The 26,222-nt window shown below is 45.6% G+C and overlaps 1 protein-coding gene across 1 annotated transcript in view; it reads left to right on the top strand.

Annotated features, from left to right (window-relative positions):
- The first annotated feature begins 14,014 nt into the window (after positions 1 to 14,014).
- Positions 14,015 to 26,222, top strand: part of HS3ST3A1 (heparan sulfate-glucosamine 3-sulfotransferase 3A1) — a 99,116-nt gene continuing 86,908 nt past the window's right edge. Inside the window, exon 1 of the mRNA XM_036267652.1 lies at positions 14,015 to 14,613. Coding sequence (XP_036123545.1) covers positions 14,015 to 14,613 — 599 coding nt within the window. The remainder of the gene's footprint in view (positions 14,614 to 26,222) is intronic.

Genomic DNA, 26,222 nt, shown 5'->3' with positions numbered 1-26,222 from the left:
ATTAGGTAAAAAGCTTAGTCAGAATATCTCTTCCTTGGTAACTTCCCTTGTCTTGCTCATGTCTTTTAAGATATTTAGTACATTAGCTTGAATTTTCTTATCTATGAACAGAAAGAGACCTAATCATATACGAGCAAAGAAGGAACTGTTTTTTTAAATCACTACTTTTATTCTTATCTAAAAACATTATTTTGTCTGTATAAATGGTCCATAAAAATCACATTCTTATAAAGTCTGGGATTTGAGTTATTCTAAGTCCTTTCGAAGAGTGAGACTTGTGTCAGAGGTCAAGTTGTAAAAAGCTTGGAGGTGAGCTTGGGTTTTAGTGTTTAATTAAGAAAGATAAGCATTATCTTCGCAGCCCTAGCTAATATTATTCCAGTGGTTAAAGGGCAAAATGCTAAACAGAAGATGTGGTCACATGGATAAAATGCTCCTTTAACATCTGAGAAGTAATAGCAAAATAGCAAAATCAGTCTCTCTCTCCGCCTCCCCCCCCACCCCCCCGGTTTCTTATCATGGGAAAACTACAAGAATTGTGGAGGTGATCAATGTTGCCTGAATATCAGTTTCAGGTGTTTCCTAGGAAATGACAAAGACTGACAATAAAAAAGAACGAGCAGAAGCTCCAAGAGAAGAATGTTTGTAGGAGTTCTAACTTCTGAAGACATGTCTAGTAATCCAAAGCTGTTAACAAGGTACTGCGAAACAAACTGGAAGTGTGTGTTTTACTGAAATCTGAGAGAAAATACGAGTTCTGATGAATTGTGATGAAAAACCTTGGAGCATGTTGTTTCACTAAGGAGACGCCCAGCCTTCATGGTTAAGAGCACTGGCTTTGGAGGTAAACAGAGGTATGTTAGAGTGGATCGTCCTACTTATGAGTTGTCCGTTGTCTTCTTTGGGCCTCAATTTTCCCATCTGTCAAAGGGGGTACGAAAACCTACTCTCAGGGGGCCATGTGAAAACTGAGTGAGATCATGTTTGCAAGGCCCTTAACACACAGTAAGAACTCAAACATGTTAGCTATTATTATTGATCCAACTGTACTGATACATGTTTATTGTGGTATGAATTGTGTCCTTCTAAAGATGTTCCAGTCTTAGTCTTCAGTACCTGTGAATGTGATCTTATTTGGAAATAGGGTTTTTACAGATGTAATTAATATTTAAAATGAAACCACACTGGTTTGGGGGGCCTCATGAGAAACACAGTCACACACAGAGGGAAGACAGCCACGTGAAGACGGAGGCAGAAGTTGGGGTGCTGCATATTTAGGCCACGGAACACCAAGGACTGCGGCATCCACCAGAAGCTGGAAAGAGGCAAGGAAGGGTCCTTCCCCGGAGCTTTCGGAGGCGGTGGTGCTCTGCAGACACCTTGATTTTAGACTTTTAGCCTCTAGAAGTATGAGAAAATAACTGTTCTATTACTTTTAAAAATATTTCTTTATGGATTTTTGAGAGAGAGGAAGTGAGAGGGAGAGAGAGATAGAAGCATCAATGAGAGAGAACATCGATTGGCCGCCTCCTGCATGCCTCCCGCTGGGGATCTGGCCCACAACCCGGGCATGTGCCCTGACAGGGAATCTAACCGGTGACCTCTTGGTGCTTGGGATAATGCTCACCTACTGAGCCACAGTGGCCAGGCGAGAAAATAACTGTTTTAAAAGCCACCCAGTTTGTGGTAATTTGTTATGGCAGCCCTAAAATTATAATCCAAAGTTCAGTAATTAGTATTGTACTTTTTAAAAAAAAATTTGTATCTTCACCTGAGGACATTTTTCCAATTTTTTGTTCAGATAGAGTGGAAAGTAGAGAGTAGAAGAGAGAGAGAGAGAGAGAGAGAGAAAGAGAGAGAGAAATATTGACGCGAAAGGGACACATCGAGTGGCTGACACCCGCATGACCAACCAGGGCCCTGGGCAAACTGCAACCGAGATACATGCCCTTAGCGGGAACCGAACCCAAGTCTCTCTGGACCGTAGGCCGACGCTCTAACCGCTGAGTCTAGCCAGCCAGGGCAGTATTGTACTTTTGGTTGCTTAATAAGACTGAAAAACTGTATTATTTTGTAGAAAATAATAATTAGAACTAAAATGTGCATTTATTTTACTGTTGTACTACATGTGTTTTTACTTTTTTTTAAATATGCAATCAGCGCCTGCTAGTGTGGCTCAGTTGGAGTCATCCCTGTGCAAGAAAGGTTGCCGGTTCCTTCCGCGTCAGGCACATGCCTGGGTTGCAGGCTCAGTCCCCAGTAGGGGGCGTGCAGGGGGCAGCCGATGGATGTTTCTCTCTCACATCTATGTTTCACTTTCTCTCTCCCTATCCCCTCCTCTCTCTTAGACATCAATAAAAATATTTAAATAAAATAAAAAGATTCAATCATTTTGTTTCGGAAGTTTTAGTATAGCTTTCTGAAAACCGGGGATGAGAGAAGATGGACATTAGCTTTTTGGGTTGGCATCATTTGGATCTCCTCGTGTGGTGGGGATGCAGCCACGTGGGGAGCAGTGAGAGTGTGTGCTTGCAGGTCGCACTGTGACAGGCTGAGGTTATGTCTGACCTGGAACAGAAACCCCATGGGGGTCAGCAAATAAAACCTGTGCTGTTAGTGGCCACTGTCTGCTTCCTTTTTAGTCATCCAACTATGCACCGTGTGTGTGTGCGCGTGCGTGTGCGTGCGTGCATGTGTGTGATTTTGCAGGCAATGCAATATTTCCTATCATCTTTATAATTTTATTTATTTTCCACCATCACCATCTATTTTACATGCTTCCTGAACTAACTTGCTAAAGGCAAATTTACTGAAGTGGGATATTGCATAACCTGAGGAGCATCTGCAATGATTATTCTAATTCCAGTTACTACTCCTGCTCAGCTGGATCGGTCTTTTTTTTTTTTTTTTTTCCTTTTTCTTTTTAAAAAATCAATCACTAGCAGGGTAAATGAGATGGGTCCTAAGAGAACAATCAATTTAAATCTCATGCTATAAATATGAAGCTATTTATGTTTCTGTGTCCGCATGTTTATGTATGATGTGCACATGTCTTATCTAGGTATTCCAGAGAACAATGAAAAGGAGATTACTTACGCAAAGAGAGTGGACACAATCTCTCATTTTAAATTTAAAGTATCAAATCTTAAAAGCCTGTGAACATTTATTAACTTGATCAAATAAGACCTGTTTAGACTGTAGGAGATCAAACCATCCACACTTTAAAACTGTATTTAACTCTGACCCAGTCAATGTGCATAAAAAATCAGCAGTAATTAATCTTGCACTCTTAGTTGCTTAATAATATGACTTAAAAGGCTATATGACTGTGTTGAAATAATATCACAACTAAAAAGAAAAATTACAGTAGCAGCTGTCAGAAGAAGTGGTAGCTGCGGTGTTAACTAAGCTCAGGGGCTCGTACCTGCTTCCGTGAGTGAGCAGGCACAGACGTCTCAGGCTGGGCAACCAGGTGTACGGAAACAACTCACAAGTGCTTTTGAAACTGAACTGAATTTCCATTTCGAGTGTCTGTTTTTCTAGTTGCGAGAAATATAATCTCAGTCCACTCTGTGTAGTCTCAGGGTCTCCCCTGCACACCCCCTGCCCCCACACTTTTATCAATTCCTCTGGTCTCCGTCTCCGATTTGGTCTTAGAGCATGCCCATAAAGTAGGGAATCTGGGCTTTGACCATTGTTACCCATCCATGGGCGTCTGATGAGCTGGACGTTTCCGACCTGTCCTGGGTCACCAGTGCAGCCCATCACCGCTGTGGTGGCATGTTCCTGGCCCCCAGGCTTCTCCAGTCTCTGCTCCATCCTTCAGACCCTGCGCCCTCTGCACTGTTTCTGCACCCTTTCCAATGCCTCTGGAACTCCGCGGGGCCTCTTTCTGCGGAGGAGCATTGCAGACCTCCTCCCCTTCCCCTCCTCTGAGAGCAGGGGTCTCTTTGAGGCTTGCCCCTTCTCCGGGCCTCCCTGAGGACCGAGGCCCAGGTCTCCTGTTGTTCTCAGGTTCCCTCCTCCAACTCCTGTTGGACGTGTGTCTAGGAGTCGGAGGGCAGGACCCTGGCTTCTGTTCAGGAAGATCCAAAATGCCCCTTACCTTCCCTCTGACGCATCTCCCTCTTCACCAGCACAAGGATGGTTTTAAATAGCACTAGAGATGAAGAACCAAGGAAACTCACTCAAACGCCCCTTATTTGTCTCATCTATCATTTATGCCCCACACCCTTCTAAAATTCACCTAGACGTTTAACTTATTTGATCTACTGTGAAAAGTATATGGTATCTTTAAAATAAAACAAGGTATCAATATCACAGTGAAACAAAGAGAATTATGGACTTCATGTCTTCTCCTTTTAGGAAAGAAATGAAAAGAGAACAAATGAATGAACTACATAGCCCTCACTGAATCCACATCAGCCCTACGTTACTTATTTAAACAGGTGCTATTGTTTTAACAGTTCTTTCTTCTGCTGCATAATTTTTACTGGAGCCAAGAGATTTTGGAAAGCTGGATGGTCAGTCTACTGAGAAAAAAAAATGTTTCTTGACTCTTCTGCATGCAAATTCATTTTTTGATGAGGTATTCTTCAAAACCTGGGCCTATTTCTTTTCTATGTCACAGAATCTGAAAGAATTGACTCAGGGCAGAAGCAAGAAGCATGAGCAAACCTCTATGTAATTATCAACCTTTCCTGTTATTGTTGGCCAAATCAATAACTCATGGAAATTGCCATTGTCAAGACATTAGTTAAAAACCTATTCCTTGGGGGATGTTGGTCCCTAGGGAAAATAATAGAACAAAAGAAAATTTCCGCTAGTTGGTGAAATGTCCCCCACCTGGCCTCCAGGTAAACCAAAGCTCACCAGAAGCAGCTGAGACCCCACCATGTTCTGAAAACACTTGTCCTCTGAGGTTCCTGACAGTAGCAAGTCCTATAAAGCTCAGGATTCTGCTTCTTAATGCATATTCCTCAGAACAGTGAGTGTTACTGGATAGGGCAGGGGTAGAAGGAGTCCAAGGGTTCAAAAAGCTCGGAAAACATCTTACTAAGCAAAATGTCATTGGTGTCTTTACTGGAAGGTCATCTCAGAGACTATAATATGCTACCGTTTATTAGGGATGCGCAAGCGGTAACATGGTTTCCAAAATTTACTTGGTTACAGAATATTTTATTATAGGGTATTCCTCAGGACTAGGGTTATACTTAGTGAAACTCGGGCCTCTTCCAACTCTCAGTGATATATCTTTTATTTGAATTCTTAACAACTCATAGATTGGCAATTAATGCATTTTTAATCATCATGTCACTTGAGATTGAGAAAGTAATTTTGCCCCAAACATGAGATGACTAAGAGTCATGTGATTCAGACAAAGAACCACCATAATCAAAATAGTCACGTGATCCCATTTCAAACATGATCCAGCTCTGCCTTGTCACCAAGGCTGTGTCCGTACTTCCGACAGTGACTTGACGCAGCTTCCAATCCCACGTGGCCACTTGACTGCTACTTACCAGACTCTAACTCCCCAGTCTACTGGCACGTCCCCATCCCCAGGCCAAGGTCGAGCAAGGCATCCTGACTGTCAAGACAGATACATAGACAACAACAAGCAAACAAACACCAGGCCAGCTGCGGAAGGACCATGCAATAGGAACACTCGGAGTAGCTTTTGACTTGGACTTTTCCTTCATCTGCTGGATCTACCCTTCACAGAGATTTTAGACCTTTCGTTCTGTGCGTACCCGCTGCCACGCCGCAGTTTGCGTTCTGTGATTTCACGGCGCACTAAGCCCGCCGCTGCGCTGGGTTCTCCGCCGCAAGCTCTCCCGCCTGGACTGCATTCCATTTTCAAAGCCAGTTTCCAAAATGATACTTGCATGATTCCTCGAGCTGAAAACAAGAAATAGGGCACTTAAATATAAAATCTGAAGATCAATTTTTTTTGTCTTTGTTTATTTTAATTTAAATGAATCAGAGTTCATGGTTATTGAGTAGTTTTCTATCCCAAGCAGTGGTGAATCAACCTTCTATTCTCCTAATACTGTGGTGATTGAGATAAGTTCAGGAGGCTCAAAGTTTCCACTCATATATGATACATCTTTTAGAAATGGCTCTGGAACGATGTGCACACATCACTGAAAGCAATAGGTGTATCTGCGGTATAAGATTCCATTGAATTTTGAAGCAAACATTCCTTGTTTATGGTAAAAAAAAAAAAAAAAAAATTAGTAATGTGTTAAACGTCTCATTGGGTAAATAAAAGACAATATCAAATGTCAGAATTAACTCCGTGCTGGGAGCTAGTCGCTGGCGTCGGGCTAGGCGACCCCGGGGTAGAAGCTGATGTGCTAGGGCAGGTGAGAGCAGGTGCTTCCTGGACCGGCGAGGCTGGAGCACGAGCAATACGGCACGTTACCAGGACCACCGGTAACACCACCTGACTAGGGGCAAAGCCAGCCTGTGTGGGGAACAGAAAAGCAGAGCTGATGAAACCGAGAGACACGCTGGTCTAAGATCCCCATGAACACTGAAAATTGCAACAGCAGAATTTACTCCAGCATACAGGTGAGTCTGAGGTCAGACCAAGGTGCCTGGAATCCCTCAATTCCTCCCTCTCTGTATTCCTGGGTCGACTTCGCCCTCGGACAGGTTTGCCTCACAGAGGAAAGTGCGGCTGCTGGCAGCTCAGGCCCGGTAAACCTGGGGCCAAGGACAAGCTTTCCCAGTAATTCCGGCAAAGTCCCGCCTCTGGACCTCTGCGCCTGGCTTGATGTGCCTGTATTTTTAGACCAGGCCCTATGGCCTGAAAGATGGGCTACTTTAACACCTAAAGCCAAGGGGTGAGTTTTGCTGTATCCAAATTTTGTGGCATCACTATAAGGAGGAGTGTTTGCCCAGAGGAAAATTTAGGTGCTGTTATTAGAAGAGCAGCCAACACTGATGGCTATTCACCGAAGTATCCCCAGTCTGACTTCTCAGTGTTTCACCTCTTCCCAGGACCTCACACATGCCAGAGACGCACCTCATTCTGGCGTGTCAGCGCCCGGGGGAGTCCTCTCGACATACATAAAGATGCTTCTTTTTCAAAACGCTGTCCTGCCATCCGACAGAAACCCGTCACAGTCAGTAGCACATCTGCATGATTACCACGGGGATGCGATCTCCTGAACTCAATGGACGTGGCGGAACCATAGCATGACCCAAAGGCTGATGTTCTCTTGGTCCTCACCCTCCCTTCAGATGAACAGTGACATTTTTGTGAGGCTCCTGGGTCATTTCTTGACTACAGTTTATCCTTTTGGGTCTTCAAGATAGTCTGTGGCAACAAAATGTGTGCTGGAAGTCTATAGAGAGCGCGCGCGCACTGGTTGGCCCAGAAAGGTTGGGTGAGAACACAAAGGAAAATGCAATATGGTTTCTCAGCTGGTAACTTCATTCTCATGTCCGTGAATGACCTAGAGAACAGACAGGACTGTGTGGTCAATCAGGCAATACAAAGTAGTGTAGAAGCCATTTCCAAAGGCTGCTGAAATCACACTTTTGCCTCCAGGAAACTTTCTTAATAGAAAACGGAAACACTTTCTTTTCTTTTTAAATATGTTTTTATTGATTTTTAGAGAGAGAGGGAGAGGGAGAAAGAGATAGAAACATTGATGAGCCTGGCCTGTGTGGCTCAGTGGATTGAGCATCATCCTGTGGACTGAGAGGTCCCGGTTCAATTCCCAGTCAGAGGACATGCCCGGGGTTATGGGCTCGATCCCCACAGGAGGCAGCCGATTGATGTTTCTTACACTGATGTTTCTCTCTCTCCCCCTTCCTCTCTCTCTAAAATATCAATAAAAACATATTTTAAAAAGAAGAAAAAGAAACATCGATAAGACAGAATCATTGATTGGCTGCCTCCTGTATGCCCCCCATTGGGGATCGAGCCTGCAAACTAGGTATGGGCCGTGACCCGGAGTAGAACTGACGACCTCCTGGTGCAAAGGAGGACACTCTCACCCACTGTGCCACACGGGCCAGGGCTGAAACACTTTCTTAGGGCTGAAATAAGTAAAAGTGGAGATTTGGTCACAGTTAATGACTCCGCATTTATTGACTGCCACCTGTGGCTGCTGCATTGGTGCTTATATCCCTTGTCACCCACAACACCATGCCCCCAAAACAATTCCTCAAGATTCATTTTGAAATCCACCACCTCCACTTAATCTCCCTCCTAATTTCTAGCGAATTATTGATGATCGTATTTTCTCTGTTCCAGTGAGAATTGGAATCCTGCCCTTCAGTCTTACGCTACAAGGAGAAACTTTTTTTTTTTAGGAGAAACTTCCCTCAAAAAGCAAATGTAGTCATGTCAGCTTCCACAGATGTGTGACGAAAGCACAGACTCCAAAGAAAATCTTACAGGGCCTTCAGGATCTAGCTCCTGTTCTTCTTTCTTCTTATTTTTACGCTTCTGCTGGCTCCTTTTAGTGCCTCCCCCAGGCCCACACTTGATTCCACCCACCTCATGCAGTCGACAACACACGGTGGTGCCCTCTCTTATCTCCTGGCTTTTCTGTGTGTTCTCGCCGACTGAATGCCAGCCCCCGACTCTCCTCTGGGATCATCAGTTCATCAACAAATGTTGACTGGGCTCCTTGCACCAGGTAAAGTGCTAGATGCTCCCGGTGAACGACGGAGCAGCTGGCTTGGGCTCCTTGGGGTCCGTGTAGTCTAAAAGGGAAGCACAGACATCACCACACACCTATCACATCACAAACCCTCACAAAGTCTGTAAGGGGAACTTCTGGGAACTTCAAGGAGACTTGATGAAACCAGGGGCAGGAGATGCACAAGGAAGACATCCTTGAAGATACGTTTCCAGCTGATATCTGAAGGACAATTGGGGTGGGAAGGGGCTGGGCACTTCTGAAACTGGATGTGAATCTGGTGAATGTGTGTACATCCTCTCAGAGTTCAGTAGAACACAATGCGATTTTACACTCCAAGGAATGTGTGCATGTTTTGTCCCATTAACAGTATAAGCTCCTAAAATCTGTTTCCCCACATGCAGAACATAATTGGTTTGCTCCCCCAGAACCCTTTCACCCCCTGAAGCTGCTTTAGGAGGCTGAGCTGGATATATTACATCCACAGGCTCCCAAGTTCTCAGTCTTCGTGCTGGCTGGCCAGCTGGAGCTGGCCGAGGACGGAGACGGGGCATGAGGACAGAGAGGACAGGAGCGAGGCCATGGAGGGCCTGAGGGCTGTTTCTTAGAAAGGCCGGGCTTCTGGATAAGGGAGGATATCGGTCTAGTGAAGTAGCTACATTCTCGGAGCAGAACCACTCCTGAGTCCACATAGGTCAATTATTCTCATTATTGCAAATGGCCAGAGGAGGCTCTCCACGTTCTCCACGCTGCTTGAAAGTCTTAGTCTTTAAAAAACTCTCTACATCTATTTATAGATGGATATATATATATATATATATACACAATTTCATATGTATAATTTTATATATAGGTTTACATATAAATTATATATTATAAATACATATATAAATCATATTGCATATTATATAATACATATAATAGTACATATTATTATATATGTAAGTTATATAAAATATATATTTGATGTTATATAATTACTGTATATAATTATTATAGCATTATATAGCACATCTCTATCTATATGTAGAGTTGACCCGTGAACAACACAAGTTTGAACTGCACAGGTCCACCTGTGCACAGACCTTGTTGGATCATTACCTGTACTATTTTCAATTGGTGGTTGGGAGTCTGTGGATGAGGAGGGCGCACTATATGCATTGTTCTCGACCTTTTTATATAGGAGATGTGAGCATCTGCAGATTTTGGTATTCATGGTGCACCTAACCCCTGCTGTTAGGGGTTCAAAGGCCAATTTCATATATATATGAACTTTAAAGAAAACTAACCAATGTATTAATCATGGTCATCTCTAGGCAATAAAATTAAAAATTTTGAGTTTGATTTGTTTTACTTTATGCTTTAAAATTTCCTTGTATATCAAGCATTTTAAATAAACATGATTTACTGATTCTGGAAGAAAGTCATTTAAAATATATTTCTAAGGAAACAGTCTGTGGGTGGGGATGAAGGAGGTAAGCAATGTTTTGTACAGTAGAGAGATGGATTTGGAAGGTCCAGGGCTGAGAAAGGCCTGTGGGTAGCATTCCCCGGAGGACGGTGGAGCAGAAGTGGGCACCGAGAGGGGAGACAAGGCTGCAGAGAAGGAAGCTGGAAGGCACTGGGCATCAGCCTCACCTACCTCACCACTGAGACCAGCTTCTATGAGGGCAAGAGCTCTTCCTGGTATAGCCTTATTGCCTGGAAGGAGGGGCATGTGCTGGAACATGGAATAACAAAGAGAAAGGGAGAAACAAGAAAAAACTGCAACCAAGTCCATGGCGCTTTTTGGTATTTGGTAACCATATTTCTCCCTTCAAAGTTCCATAATGACTAGCTGCGCCTGGTTTCCAGTCTAATAAATGCTGAGTGAATGAAAAGAAGCAGTTTCTAAAGGGTTGTGGTGTGACTGTAACTAATGTTATAATGGGACTTGAATAAATCTTCTTAATTTTGTTTTGTGATTAGACGTATGCCACATACCTATCCCCTACTGATTTTTTTTGGGGGGGGTGTTTGTTTTTGTTTTATGTTTTCTTTGTGTTTGTAAAAACTCTCTCTTTCTCTGACCCTTTCCTGAGAAGTTGCCTTAGGTGGGCTATGTTCCACCCATGAAGCTACCTGCCTCTCTCAAGAGCCTCCTCTAGATGACTTTTTCCTTCTAGGTTTTGATAATGTCTCCTTCCCTCATTCCTTTAGACTTAAGGGTGGAAACAACTCTAATGCTACTAGCCCAAGTTATTGCATTGTGCCCTGTCTTTGCCTTTCCTACTACTTTGTAAACAAGTCTTTTGCAAAGTAACCCTCCAAAAATTATCCTAATTAGAATGTGCTGCCAGTTTTCTGTTGGGACTCTGAGAAATACACCCTCTCACCCAAAACATCCCCATCTGTACTGTCCAGTGTGATAGTTACTAGCCATGCGTGGGTAACTGAGCACTTGAAATTGGCTTGTTTCCATAAAGAAGTTCTGGAAGCATAAAGCATACACTGATTTCGAAGACTTGGTATGAAAAGAAAGAACGTAAATGACCTCCATTATTTTTATATTGAACTACATGTGAAAATCATACTTTTAGGTATATTAGATATATTATTAAAATTCATTCCACCTGTTTCTTTTTACCTTTTTAAAAGGTGGCTATGAGAAATGTTAGATGACCCGATGAGGCTTGTATTTGTGGCTTGTATTTGACTTCTAATGTACAGAGAGGCCCTGGAAAATGAATGAGTGGTCCTGACAACATATCTCCTACATAATGTGCATTTTTAAAAGCCACATAAAGGAGTCACCTATGTTTGAAATGTGAAAGCCTAACACACACTATCCTACTATGTGGGAGCTAGAAGGGAGCTTGGAGACATCATTTTCAGGATAAGAAAACCGAGTCGTGTTTGTCAGCATTTATGGGATTGCACATGCCTTCAGAATAACTTTAATATGGTCTGATTTTTGTTGTTGCTCGTTTTCCTTCTGGAACGCAGACTGAAATACCTAGAGAAAAACTTTAAAATACACTAAATCTCAAACTAGTATTAAACCTCAACTGGTTTGTCGATATCCAATTTTAGCACACAAAGCTCCTTAAAGCTTGGCAGGACTTGTTTGTTACACTTGTAAAAGCCCACTGCTTATGGCATCAGAATCTAATAAGCTTTTCGCGGGCTTGTAGAATAGGTTGGGATTGGTACTTCGTAAACATAAAACCACATCCAGCACTGAGTATTTATTTATCCAGCGGGCGCACACACACACCAGTTTCACCCAAGCAAGGTGAGAACCACTCAGACGCCTTTGGAAAGTTATCAAGGACTTTCCTGACTTCCACTTCCAGGGTCAAACAGAGCTCAGGAGAGGGGAAGGTTGCAAAGTCCCAGCACTGGGCAGCAGGACTCCCCGTTTCCTGGGCACTGGCGCGGCGCCTGCTAGCGGGCCCTGGTCAGCACCCGCAGCGGGCCCAGAGGCTGCCTCCGCAGCTGCGGGGTCGCTGTGCACCGCCCGGCTACCGCCCACATGGCACGGCGTCCTGCAGAGACAAGGAAGCCAAGAAGTCAGAAACAAATCAGATTGGAATAAAAAATACCCACCTCATGCAGGTTCCACTGGCCACCTCCCTCCATTAAACAGCAAGGCGATTTGTATCCCTTCCTGACCTGCTCCCCCGGGAGCACAAGAAGAGGATATGGGGTCAGGGGAGGCAAGAGAGAGGAAATCGCCATTTATGAAGGGACATTTAACTCTTTTACACACACACACACACACACACACACACACACACACACACACTAAAAACAATCCATCATCAAAAATTGGGCATATGGATTTGGAATCGGAGCTGATAGATTTTTTTAAATCGTAATTTCTCCCCTTGATTTATTGGTTTATTTCCTACGAGGTTCTTTCCTAGGTCCGCGGGAAGTCTTGATCATCCTAAATTAATAGAAGGGAAAACAACCAACAGGAAGAACAAAACGCCGGGGAGGGAGAGCAGGCGCGGCTCCAGGGCCGGGGACAGCTGAGTAGGTGCAAGCCCAGGCTGCAGCGGAGGAATTCCGCCGGCCGGAGACAAACGGGGGCGTGGCGTGCAGCCCGGTACTGGGAACTGCAGCCAACAAAACTTCCAAAGGTTCGGGAGGAGGCGGGGGCGGGACGCGGGAAGGATGTAGCGACAGAGGCGGGAGGGAAGAGGAGCTCAGGGGACTGGGACGGGGTCTGGGCTAGGAAGGACTGAGCTGAGTCGGAGGGGTTGGGAACCCCTAATCCAGGGAGTGGTCCGCTGGGTGGAAGTCAGGCCCCCGGGGATCCGGCCGGCTCTAGCTGTCAGTCAGACAACCTGGGGGCCGCCGCAGCCCCCAGCTCCGCTTGAAAAAGGAAAGGCTGCTGGCAGGGCTGGGAGGGAAAGGGGAGTGGGCAAGGGGCGTCGCCCCGGTCGCCCCCGCCCTCTCCGATGTCATTGGGCCGCAGCTGCAGGGTCCGCGCCACCTTTTCTCCATCCTACCCGGCTCGTCCGGGGGCTGGTCTGGCCCGGGCCGTTGACGTCACCGCCAAGTTTGCTGCCCTGGGCGCCCCACGTGTGGCGGCGGCGGCGGCCGGGGAGGCGGCGAGGGAGTGCCTGCGAGCACAGTGGCCGCGGCCGCTGACAGGTCCCTCGCAGCCCGACTCCGCCACGCCGCTCCCAGGTAGGGCGCGGGAGCGGTTTGGAGCAGCCGGCGCGCACCAAGAGGGGCGGACTGCTGGGCGCCGGCCTTCTGGCTCCCGCTCGGGCCGCGGGACCCCGGGGCACCTCGCACCAGGGCCGAGAGGGTGCGCCCAGGCGGACCAGGACACAAGGAAGCCGGGGCAGGGAGGCAGTGTCTCTCGCCGCTATCTGGAGCGCACTGAGCTCAGCAGCACCGGTGCGGCGCGTCCCCTCGCCCGAACAGAGCGAGGGATGCACGGTCGCTGAGCGGAGATCGGTGCCGAGTGGCCGTTCGGGACCGGGGCTGAGACGCACGCCTTCGCCTCCGCCGCCGAGATCCCCATTTCCACGACTCTGAGAGAACTGGGGCGCCGAAACCTGCCACAAGGCTCAGAACTTGGAGAGTCTAAGACGATGGTTTCTTAAGCAGGACACCACGTCTCCTTTCCCGTCCCCGCGACCTGAGGCAGGCATCCCGCGCCGGGCTCCCGGGGCTCCGTTTCCCCGAGGAGTCCCGGCCGCCGCCTCCCGGGGCAGCTCGCAGGGCCGCAGGGACGCACGGGCGATGTGGCCTCCGTCCAGTCCGCAGGCCCTCCTGGAGGATGCCATGGCACCTGGAGGAGTCCCGGCCTAGCATGGCCCGCACGCGTCCCGACGTCGCCTCCGGCTAGGATGGCCCCTCCGGGCCCGGCCGGTGCCCACTCCGCCTCGGCCGAGCCGCTGTCCCGCAGCATCTTCCGGAAGTTCTTGCTGATGCTCTGCTCCCTGCTCACGTCCCTCTACGTCTTCTACTGTCTGGCCGAGCGCTGCCAGACCCTGTCGGGCCCCGTCGTGGGGCTGTCGGGCGGCGACGAGGAGGCGGGGGCTCCGGGTCGCGGCGTCCTGGCCGGAGGCCCGAGGGAGATGGCGGTGTGGCCCGCGGAGGGGCAGAGAAAGCGCCTCTTGCAACTGCGGCAGTGGCGGAGGCGTCGGCGACCCCCGGGGCGCGACGGCGGCGAGGAAGCAGCCTGGGAAGAGGAGACCCCCAGCCTGGCCGGTGGCCCCGGTGGCTCCGGGGCCGGGAGCAGCGTGGCCGAGGCCCCGCCAGGGACCCTGGAGCTGCTGCTGGACGAAGGCAGCAAGCAGCTGCCGCAGGCCATCATCATCGGCGTGAAGAAGGGCGGCACGCGGGCGCTGCTGGAGTTCCTGCGCGTGCACCCCGACGTGCGCGCTGTGGGCGCCGAGCCCCACTTCTTCGACCGCAGCTACGACAAGGGCCTCGCCTGGTACCGGTGAGCTGGCGCGGGACCCTGGCAGGACAGGCGGAATGCTGGGGTGCTTGGGTGTGGAGTGGAGGAGGAGGGCTTGACAGAGCCCACGTTGACCCCCAGTTCACCTCCCTCCCCATTTTGCACAAGGCAAAGGGTCATCATCAGTAGTTGTCCTTAATTTGAGAGGTCGCTTTCCCCACCATTCCTTCTTTTTCCAGGATAGTGGATGCTATCCAGGTGGTGGGTGGGAAATTTGCACCTTCATGATTTTTTTAGTTCCGGGGATTCCTGTTCCCCCCCCCCCCCAATAGCCAATCTCATCTTTTTCTCCTGTTCTGTGGGAGGATTCTAGTTAGCTGAAGAAGACAAAAAATCTCTCCTAAGTTAGAACCTGGGCATCAATTATTAAGTCTATGACCCCTTTCCTAAGTTTTTATTTCTTCTGTTTTTATTTCTTCTTTACCTTCTGGGCAATTCCCTGTGGTTAATGCAGCCTTTGCCACCAGGTATTTATTCACCTTGACCCCCAGATAATTGTTCTAAGTGGTAATATAGACACTTCCTGAAAGGGTCCAGAACCAGAGTCTAGGTAGCTGGGAAGTATGTTGGAGCATGTGTCAGAAACGGGTCACTGTGTTTTAAAGGAGTCTTCCATGGTAATAACTTTTGTTTGGGGCGAGGAATGAGTTTTGTAAAGTGCTATCTATATCTGCAAGGAAGAGTACCTTTTGACTCTGGACTGGCAGAAACTTTTCCAAAGCTCTTCAAACAATTCTCTTTAGAAATGAGGTAGCCAATTTAAAAAAAAGGAAGAAAAGAGGGACATATGAGGACACTGGTTACATTGTGAAAAACCTCCCTAATACAGTTTAGGAAACAAGTCTGATTTAGATGTTAATCTTAAATTTAGCAGTCTTCTCAGATTCAGCCCACTTTTAATAATAGAATCGGCCAAACTCTAATAAATCCTAATGTCACCTGGATTTTGTTTGCCATAAAATATTGGCTTTTTTCTTTATTCTGAGAACAAGGAAAAATATGGCCAGGACTTTCCGTTTTATAATTTTATCTTATTCTTTAAATGTACAGTCTTATCATTTTAACTGAAACAGTATTACAAAAGTTACAACACAGTGTAAATATATATATCCAAAGCCCACTAAATCAACCATGCATCCCCAAAACAGAAATGGACATGATTTGACAAGTTTATTTACATGAGGGGTCAAACACACCCTCAGATAGATTTCAGGAGCTGAATTTACAGTAACCCAACTCATGAGAAAACATTTGGTCCTAAAAGTCAAATTCAAACATTAAACATTTTAAAACAGTAACTTCCCATTTGTTGGAAAGAAAAACAAACAACCTTTCCTTAATATAAAATATATATCATTTAAAATCATCAGTCTCTTAAAAAAATCCCCTTGTGTTTCTGTCGTTTATGTTGTATCCTCTGGGAAGTTCTTATAAAAATGACCTGTTGAATCTGAAAACAACAGGTCCTTCTTTTTAACACAAAGGCAGCTCTGTTTTTTCCATCAAGGACACAAGAAAGAAGTGATTAAAGACCCCTAAAACTCTTATCTATAGCGGTTTGCATTGAATTCGGCCTCGTATAGTGTATAAGTGAACACATTTCAAGCTGACTGCCCGGAATATCTAAGACAATGTTTGGCTCTGAGGTGCTATTATATATGGTGAAATATTTAGTACTAAAACCCTTTATTTAAATTTTACCATTTAGACTTTATTTTTACAAACTAGGATTGTTTCTTCTTATTCTAGAAAGGAGTGTTTGAGGGCCCAGTATATCTAGAGAACTGGCTCTTATTTTCTGTGGAACTTTCTGAGCTTGTGTGAGAGAAGAAAGTCTTCAAAGTAACTAGAAACACAAGCATTGGGGGAGAGAGAGAGAGAGAGAGAGAGAGAGAGAGAGAGAAAGGGAGAGAGAGAGAAGGGAAAAAAGTCATAAACATTTAGAACATTCTCTCATTTGGAAACTGGATGCATGCTATAAAGTAAATCTTTCTTTGAATTGTTTACGCCAGCAGAGGAGTTCTATAAAGCAATTTATGGTGGTTACAAAAATAACTGCACAGTAGACTTCATGCTTTGGTGAATTTAATTTTCTAAGTGTTGGAGCAATGTCTTTGTTTTACCATTTGCAATGGTTTTTTTTTTTTTTTTTATTGATGCATAAATTTAAGTTTAACTCAATTATATTGAAAACTCTTATTTAAAAAAATCTAAGCTATGAGCCTGGATTATGTGATTATTTAATGAAATTTTGCCTCAGTTCTTTTTCATTTGGCCCTGAAGTTGAAGTTTGATGTTTGTGAGAGAGATTGAAGACTTAACCTTGAAAAAAAAATATCCCACACAGAATGGCACTTAACTATTTAATGCATTTTAATTTGTTTATTCATTGACTTTTAGAGAGAGGAAGGAAAGGTGAGAGAGAGAAACATCAACTTGTTGTTGCACTTATTTATGTGTTCATTGGTTGATTCTTGTACGGGCCCTGACGGGGGATGGAACCCCCAACCTTGGCGTATCCTGTGGATGAGCTAACCAACTGAGCTACCCAGCCAGGGCTTAACTGTTAAGTGCTTTTCAGCTGCTTGTATTTAGTCAGTATTTTGGAACAAGGGATTCAGTTACTTTCTTGAGTTAGCCCCACATTTGCAGTATAGGACTTCTACCCCACATATGACCACAGACAAACACACCAACAGAAAGGAAACCCCAGTATTTGAACCCTCCAGTGAATTATGGAAGAGAAAAATCTGTATAACAGCTTTTAGGTGCTCATTGACATGGGAGAATCATACATACATGTCCAGCCTTGTTTTTCGGCCTAAGGAAGTCTCCTTCTGCCATAAGAGTTTGCTGTGGCACTGCCCCCTACTGTCCTGACGAAGGGAGACAGCTGTTGCTGTTAGAAAACTAGAGAAAACCCCTTGGAGAATAAGTTTGAGAGTTAGAAACCGGTTGGTAGGGTGTTTCAATAATTTTATTATGCTGGAAAAAAAAATAATAAAGTAATTTATAAACTGCATCCCAAGAATAGTGTGATCAACTGTTTCTTTGAGAAAATGTAGTAAAAGCAAAGAAAACTTATTCAAAATCTTTACCAAAGGACATTTTCTAATTAATTTAAAATGTCCCAATGTTACTTTAAAATAAGTGAAACAAAGCAAATTGTATTATGCCAGGAAATTTGCTGATGATAATTTAGGGTGCCTCAGTGTAGTTTTCTGGATATGAAACTCCACCCCGACAGGGTTTAAAAAACATTCCACTTTACTTAATTTAGCAGATACGATATCTACAACAAATGTCTGTGGCTTGCATGTCATGGGAAGGCAGCCATTGCCATGAATAGTCTCCATTTCCATTGTATGTGTGGTGAGCTCATAAAGGGGAGCTGGGAACTCTTCGCTGGCTTCTAAACATTCAGGGCTTTTCTGGAAATCAAGACCAAATGCCTCTGCTGGAGTTCAAGAGCAGGTGAGCTTAGAATTTAATAAGAAGGCCTCCTTCTCTGCCTGTGTATATCTGCACCAACGAGAAGGTGTGCCTTTTTTCTCCTAAGAGAAAACATACCTATTTATGAAGGATTTAAAGATATGTGTGTATGTATGTATATGGGTGTGTGTGCATACATATACATGTTTATATGTGTGTGTGCATATACATGTTTGGTTTCTGTAGCACATCAGTCTCATATTTTGGGACAAGATAGTAAGTATTTATTATCCAGTCTTTCATACTGGCACTTCTATTTCCCATGTTTTGGGTTGTTTTCTTCAGCCAGACTGGACTGTTTCCGCGGAGATCAGTATCCCGTAAACTGTTTCACTCCACAACATTCAGGAAGATCGAAGATTGCTCAGCTCCGTATTTAGGAGTCAGTTCTCCCCCGACTTCATCTGGCCTCTAACGATCACTACCTTGTTTTGCAAGGCCACCAGAGAGGCAGGCTGAGCAGAGGAGGTTTTGGTTCTTATCAGGAGAAGTCGGCATTTTGTGGCAGCTGGGAGCAGCTGCAGAGAACCTCCGTGGCAGTTTCCCACCCTCCAGAGCCACAGACCCTTCTGCACGAAGGGTTGGAAATGAAATCTGAGCCAAGGGAGCTGCAGAGTCTGGCCACCCATGCTAGGTCGTATGGCCTGAAGTCCAAGGCCGAGTTAAGAACATAGGGAAGGGACGAAGGGTGGGAGGAAAGCAGGAAGAAGTGCTTTGGACCCCAAGCCTAGGGCGCATGTCCACAGTGGGAGAGGGTATAACTTCTCTCACACGTGTGGTTCCCGGGAGCTCTCGGTGTTGGGACACTCTCCATCCACTGAGGTTGCAAACAGGCCCCCAGAGAAGCCACAGTGCTGCCGTTTTGTTTGCTGAATGTCTGAGCTCTGGGCTCATCATCCCAGTAGATTGCCCAGCAAACAAGTCAAATAGGCTGGTTCCTGTGCGTCTGTGGATCGCATACCTGCCTGCACGTCGCGCAGCACCAGACACCGAGTAGGAGGGGAGCGATGGAACTGATCCCAGGAAAGTCAAGTGGGTAGGGAACTTCTGAACCATATGGGATACCCCAAGGTGTGGAGCAGGCTTTGGGACTACAGAGTCCAGGCATTGAAAACAGTAACAGCAACAAAACCACGTGTAGCTCGGCCTTGGAATACCTCCCGTGAGTGAATATTTCTTCATAACAAAGAGATTTATAATGTGCTGATATGTTTATGTCAAATGCATAACCATCTATGAGTGAAAATCCTCCGCAATCTTAAAATCTTCTGCCCTTCCCTTAAAAAGAAAACACTCTGGCTAAAATGTTTGTCTCATATAAATCTGTTGGTTGGTTGATTAGGAAAAATATGTGTCCCATTCAATTTTGGAGGGGTCATGGGAATGCAATAAGCCTGTGCATCTAGTGAGAACAGGGCAACCTTACACAGACCAGATGCTCACATCATGAGGAGAGGGTCACAGAGCAAACAAGCCTACCTGTTGTAAACAGCAAAGGGCCTCATACTCTAAGGGATGCATTTGAACATTCACAGACTGCAGTCACCACCAGTCAAATTGCCGGGCCAAGGTGGGAATTTTATATACTTAGCGCCCTTCCTTAGGACCACATCGTCCTCCACCAAGTAATGGTAACTTGGCCACTGAAAAGTGTCATTTCTTGGTATGTCTCCCAATGATATCAGATAGACTCCACACTTTTAGAAATTTGTTTCTGCTTACGTGATGAGCTACAATTATGAAATTGAAGTTTCTTATTAAATCTATGTCTTTAATATGTAATAAGAGGAAGTTACACCTAAGTAGTATTTTAGCTTCCTGGGCTTTGCATTTTTAAGACTGTCTTTAAAATACTTGCTAGCACTTTAAATTTGATAGAGTTTAAAAATCTCTGCAGGGGATATTGATATAGTTAATAAATAAACATATGTGAAATCAGAACTTAGAAATTAAGAAAACGTGAAGTTCAGTGAATTGAGGCATCTTCCCAGTTTTGTTGTTGTTGTTGTTGTTGTTGCCTCCAATGATTGCAACTGCTGTGTTTTTTTTTTTTTTGGTTTGTTTTTGTTTTTTGCATTATTCATCTTGTCATGACTATCAGACCTCTAACATTCACATTTATGCCGTGAACACGTCAGGAAGCTATTTCAGAAGTTCAAATTTGGCTTGTTTCAGAAGTTGTCAGATGACAGTAAACATGAAAAGAAGAGAGGAAGTGTTTATTAAGAATGAAGTTTAGTACTTGACATTAGGCTTGTGGTATTCTTGCAAAGATTGCTTTAAAAACCTATTCACTGACTCCTGAGAGCTGCTGACTTTGAATGTGACCTGTAGCGCCACCTAGTGGGAGGGAGAGTCAGCAAGGAACCGGAGTGGCTAAACTTTGAAAACCACCTCATTAGAATATATGTTTAATCTCAACTAAAAAAAGTGTGTGTGTGTGTGTGTGTGTGTGTGTGTGTGTGTGTGTGTGTTAGGTAGCACTTACAGCAAGTAAGATCTGCTTAGTGTGGCTGAGCTGCACTTTGACTCTCTGTCTGAGCTCACTTTTTCTAGGTAGGGAGTTTATTCTTTGGAGAGAAATAAAAGAGACTTGCCTTCACAATAAATCTGAAAAACAAGATATAAATGATTAGGAGATTTATATTAGAAATGCACATGACTGAAAGGAATGCCATATGCCCCAGATTAGTTTTGTTAGTGTGTTTTGCCTCTGTTTCTGAAAGCCAGCTTCAAATGAAAATACTTCCAGATGATTTTATTTCAACATGCAGCCGTATTCCTTCCCGTGTTGTACAGGCTCGGGAGGAGGGTCCCATGATTCTTAACAGGCAGCACACAGAAGTCTCTTTAACCCTTCGTGTACCCGAGGTACACTGTGGAAGACCCTGCTCAGGCAGGACAGCTTTATAGGAAGGTGTTTTCGTGTTCCAGTAGGAGGGACCTTCCTGGGACTGTCGTCCAGTGCCCAGGGACGGCACTGTGGGGATCAGGGTAAAAGTCACACAGGACGAAGGGAAAACAGGAGTGTTACAGTGGAGAAACCTGGCAGACACCACCCTAACCAAGTGCTCAGGTTAATGTGGCTTTGTTATCATGTGGAGATGTCCCCCTGGTGGGGGATTTTCCCCTCCAAATCCATCACCCCACTCTCATCATGAGAAAACATTTGACCAACCCAAACGGAGGGGCATCTACAAAATTCCTGACCGGTATTCTCGAAAAATATCTAGATGATGAAAAACAAAGTAAGACTGTAAACTGTCCCAGACGGGAGGAGACAAACGAGGCTAATCACTAATGAGTAAATAGAGCGGGGCACTCTTGATGGACCCTGGACAGAAAGGCCGTTCAGGGCAACACCGAGAAACGTGACTGTGTGTTGTCTAGTTGGTGGTGTTACACCGAGGGAGCGTCTTGGTTCCGTTCATGGCACTACGGTTATGTAAGATAATAACCTTAGGAGAAGGTGGGTACAGTGGTGTATGAGGATTCTCTCGACTCTTTTCTTACGAGTTTAATATCTAAAATGATTCTAAAACAGAAGGAGATGCCTAGCGGCACCGGGGGCTGCGGGCGTGCACCGTGTGCTCTGCCGTGCGCGCTCCCCTCGGGTCTCTGTGTCCTCCTTCGAAGGCCCCCGCGCAGGCCTGCCAGCTCCCCTCCACGACCAGCACCTGTTGCTGCAGACAGGCTGAGCTTTCCCTCAGCTGATTTCATCATAAAATTGGCTCACGGCTCCCCGCCTACTCTCTTGTCTCTGAGACGAGCACAGAGGTCGCTTGTTTTTCTTTCCTTCTCTGGCCAATGTAAAGCGAAGAAGGTATAAAAAGCGGCCCACCCCTCCCGGTATCCCTCCTGCGCTGCAGAACAGAAGCTTTGCTGTCAATGACAGGTTTCGGAGGACACGGAGCACTGACGTAGGCATCAGACGTAGCATCTGGCCTTTTTCTTGCTACAAACATAGGAGGAGCTGTTGTCAGGGCCCCCGAAGCTGGTTACGGGGTGAAGACATGGGTTCATGGCTTTGGACACTCATAGCTAAGGTAACAACACAGCCTAGATTTTCTGGGCCAGCTCAAGTATCCTGTCTGCTCACTTAACCTTGTGCTTTTACCTTTGGTTCACGCACCATGGCAATGAGGCTGGCCAGGAAGCAAACAGACCTGGAGCAATCCGGGGGTTCAGGATGAGAGGGGAGACAGTACATCTAACCCCCAGGGCACAGGAGGACCAGGACCTGGGTATCCTGGGTGGGTCTTCCTGCTGGAACTGCCAAGCCCGGGATGCCAGTCTCCTCAGGCTCAAAGTTCCTGTCTAGGTGGCAGGCAGGCATTTTCTGCTTCTGTTTTTAAACACACAGTTGTGCAGCTGAGAGCCCAGTTCAATAGAGTAATGAAAATCTGACTTGAAGCATTTCCCTTGATATTTTTAACAACTGTAAAAATAGTTTTATCCACATTACATTTTTACTTAAGCAAAACAAAACAGCACACGAGCTACATCTTAAGATCAAAGAATTGAACAGTATTTCTTATTAATCGTTGATTCACTCATCTTTTTTCTGGATCTGTATTATGAACCTGTTTCCTGCAAAGGATAGGCTAGTTATGCTCATGGAGACAAATGAATTTCCGTGATTTAATACCATTCTCAACGTGTTGTTTGGTATTTTTCTATCTTACTTGGCATACACTTTTCTCCACGCATTTTGAACCATTTTTTTTAAACAGCAAAATATGTGAACCCTGCAATGTACATTTGATCAAAATCTATCATTTTAGTCTCGGTTTCATTCATTTCCACTGTTTTTTGTTATTTCCTGCCTTCTACTAACTTTGGCCTGAGATGTTTCTTCTTTTTCTGGTTTCTTAAAGGGTAAAGCTAGGCTGTTGGAGATCTTTCTTTTCTCTTAACATAGATGTTTATCTGTGAACCCCCCACTGTGAACTGCGTTTGCCACATGCCATAAATCACGGCATGTTGTATTTCCCTACTCAACATAATGTCTCCAGATATATTTTTTTATTTCCCTTTTGATTTCTTCTTTGACCTGTTATCCAGGAATGGATCGTTCAACCTCTCCACAAGTGTGAGGTTTCCAGTTTTCTCCTTGTGGTGATTTCTAGTTTCATACGAGCGTGTTCACAGAAGATCCTTGATATGGTTTCGATCTTCTTAAATTTGTTAGGACTCTGCGGCCCCACGTAGGGTCCTGGAGAAGGCTCGGTGTGCTCGGGAGGAGTGTGCCCCCGCCGCGGGCTGGAATGCTCTGTGTCTGTCAGATCGTCTGCTCTGAGTCGTTCAGGCCCGTGTTTCCGTATTGATTTTCTCTCGGGATGATTCATCTATCATTTGAGACTTGTCGGAACGGCTGCATCTGCTGAGCCCTCACTGTGTGCTGCCTGATCCGCTGCACAAAGTCCGCGCACTTTATTAATATGATTCGTATTATTAGGTAGGTGCAGTGCTAGGTCAGGAAACAGGCTCCGGAAGGTGAGGTGACTCGCCCGGGGTCACATAGCCAGATCAATGGTAGAAGTAGAGCTGGACCCAGGGCCGCCGCCGCCAGATGCCAGGGCTTCTCACCACGACGTTCCACGACGTTCTCGGACCCAGTCGCCAGGTGTGGTTTCTGAATAAAGAGCAGGCCCGCCGAGGCTCAGTGATGGTAGGGATCAGGCTGGCCCATGTGACCGAGTAACCTGCACATATTTGATTCTGGGTCTTGGACCTTCAGTTGAAAAACAACGCAACAGCCCTGGCCGGTTTGGCTCAGCGGTTAGAGCATCGGCCTCCGGTCTTGAGAGACTCGGGTTCGGTTCCGTTAAGGGCACGCACCTCAGTTGCAGTTTGTCCCTGGCCCCGGTTGGGTTGTGCGGGTGGCAGCCACTCGATGGGTCCCTTTCATGTCGATGTTTCTCTCTCTCTCTTTCTCTCTCTCTCTCTCTCTCTCTCCCTCCCACTCTATCTGAACAAAATATCCCCCCCCCAAAAAAAATGTCCTCAGGTGAGCATAAAAAGAAAAACAACGCAACATGCCCTGGCACTAAAGGGTCATGGGTTTGATTCCTGGTCAAGGGCATGTACCTGGGTTGCAGGTTTGATTCCCACTGGGGCACGTGTGGTAGGCAACCAATTGATGTGGCTCTCTCACTTCGATGTTTCTCTCTCTCTCCCTCTCCCTCCCTGCCTTCCACGCTCTCTAAAAAGCAATGAAAATTATCCTCGGGTGAGGATTAACAACAACAACAACAACAAAAATATCAACATGTACTTCTAAAGTAAAATTTTAAAAGTAGTTAATAAATATCCTTGTGAGCTCATTGGCCTATATGGAATAATTAAGGCCACCTCTGGTTTTTTGTGTAATTTTTTTTTTTTTTTTGAGAAGTAATCTGATCACAGGTCTCATCCTACTGAGCATTTCAGAAATCCTGGGCCATTCAATTGATTTCCCCCCCCCCCATCCATTCAAATATAACAAAAACCATGAGAAAATTCAACTAGTAGTAATTGATCCAAATGGGCAAGCTTCTTCCTTCTAAACAGCTTCATAGGAAAGCCAAAATGTTTTCAGAAATAGAATCAGTTGTTTGCTGCTCCTGGAATTGGGGCAAGTGAGTTGTTCCTCTGCCCCTTGTGCTGCCATCCACAGCCCATGCTCCCCGTTGGCTGTGGGCATCGTCCCCCAAACCCCTGAATGTGGCTGAGTCGTTGACAGAGTCCATCTTGCTCACTCTTTCCTGTATTTGCACTTTTTGATTGATGCTTTTAAAAAATTCTTTGCCCAGCCCTGGCCGGTTTGGCTCAGCGGTTAGAGCGTCCGCCTGCGGTCCCGAGAGACCCGGGTTCGGTTCCCGCTAAGGGCACGTACCTTGGTTGCAGTTTGTCCCCGGCCCTGGTTGGTCGTGCGGGTGGCAGCCACTCGATGTGTCCCTTTCACATCGATGTTTCCCTCTCTCTCTCTCTCTCTCTCTTCCTCTCCCTCCGTCTGTACAGAAAATGGAAAAATGTCCTCGGATGAGGATAAAAAAAAAAAATTCTTTGGCCATATTAACATTGCCAGTGAGGGCATGGCCCGTTTGTTACCTCCAAACACTATTCTATCTTCACTATTGTTACTAGTAATTTTCATCTCGTTGATTTCTTGTCAGCTGGTCATTATTAGTGCCAGGCCCTTTCCTGTAGTGGTCAGCTCATGGCCACATCAGACACGGCTCTTGAAGTGCGCTTTCTCTGGTTCTAGTCAGATAGCATCGTGAGTTGTAAAGGAGGTTGGAAGTAAAAGCTACCTCAGAGAGTGTTTTCTGCATATGAAAAGGCCGAGGTGCCTTGCCCAGGGTCAAGCCTAAAGACAGGAGCTCCAGGCCTTTGGATTGCCAGGGTCGGTCCTGGAGAATACAACTGGGAAACAGTGGCACACTCGGAATGACATAAATTTAGTTTTGAAGGGTTTGCACCAAGGACAAAAATACACTCCAGAGAATGGAACAAGTTATAGCGTTCTTTTTTTTTCTCCTCCCAGAACTGGTGAATTAAAGCATTGAATTAAATTGAGTCAGTGATGCTTATAGATTTTAGAGCCCCGTTAGCATGATTGGCCTATGGATCCTTGTAAGTAATTTGTATTTTATGCCTGTTGCCTGCTTGTAAAAGATTAGTGGGAGAAATCCGAGTACAGGCAGGAAAAAGTTTGCTTTTTCTCTCTTGAGTGTTTAGGGTAGGAAGTAATCAATCAAAGTATGGGAATAAAATTCCTTTTCCTTTTTTCAGAGTTCTTACTTGGATTAGCCCTCTCCTTTCAATAGAAAATATCAAAGTTGCCAGGCTGGTTTGAATGACAAAGTCAGAAATGATGTGTTTGCTACGCTCATAAATCTTGGCAGAGTCTCATTAAGTTCAGGTATTTAAAAAGGGAACTGGATTAAGCAGCAACCGAAGTTCCATCCCCCGAGTGACTGCGCTCCTGGTTGCCTGTCCCAGCCAGAGGCCTGTTCGCTCCGACTCCCTGTGGAAGGTCTGGCGGAGGGAGAACACCAGACAGTTATTTCATTTCACAAACAAAGCTCTTAAGTAAACAAAAACGGGCATCTTTT

Source organism: Molossus molossus, unplaced genomic scaffold (genome assembly GCF_014108415.1).
Source record: "Molossus molossus isolate mMolMol1 unplaced genomic scaffold, mMolMol1.p scaffold_m16_p_19, whole genome shotgun sequence".
In the NCBI taxonomy this organism is placed as follows: Eukaryota; Metazoa; Chordata; class Mammalia; order Chiroptera; family Molossidae; genus Molossus; species Molossus molossus.
This window is presented reverse-complemented; position numbering and strand designations above follow the sequence as displayed.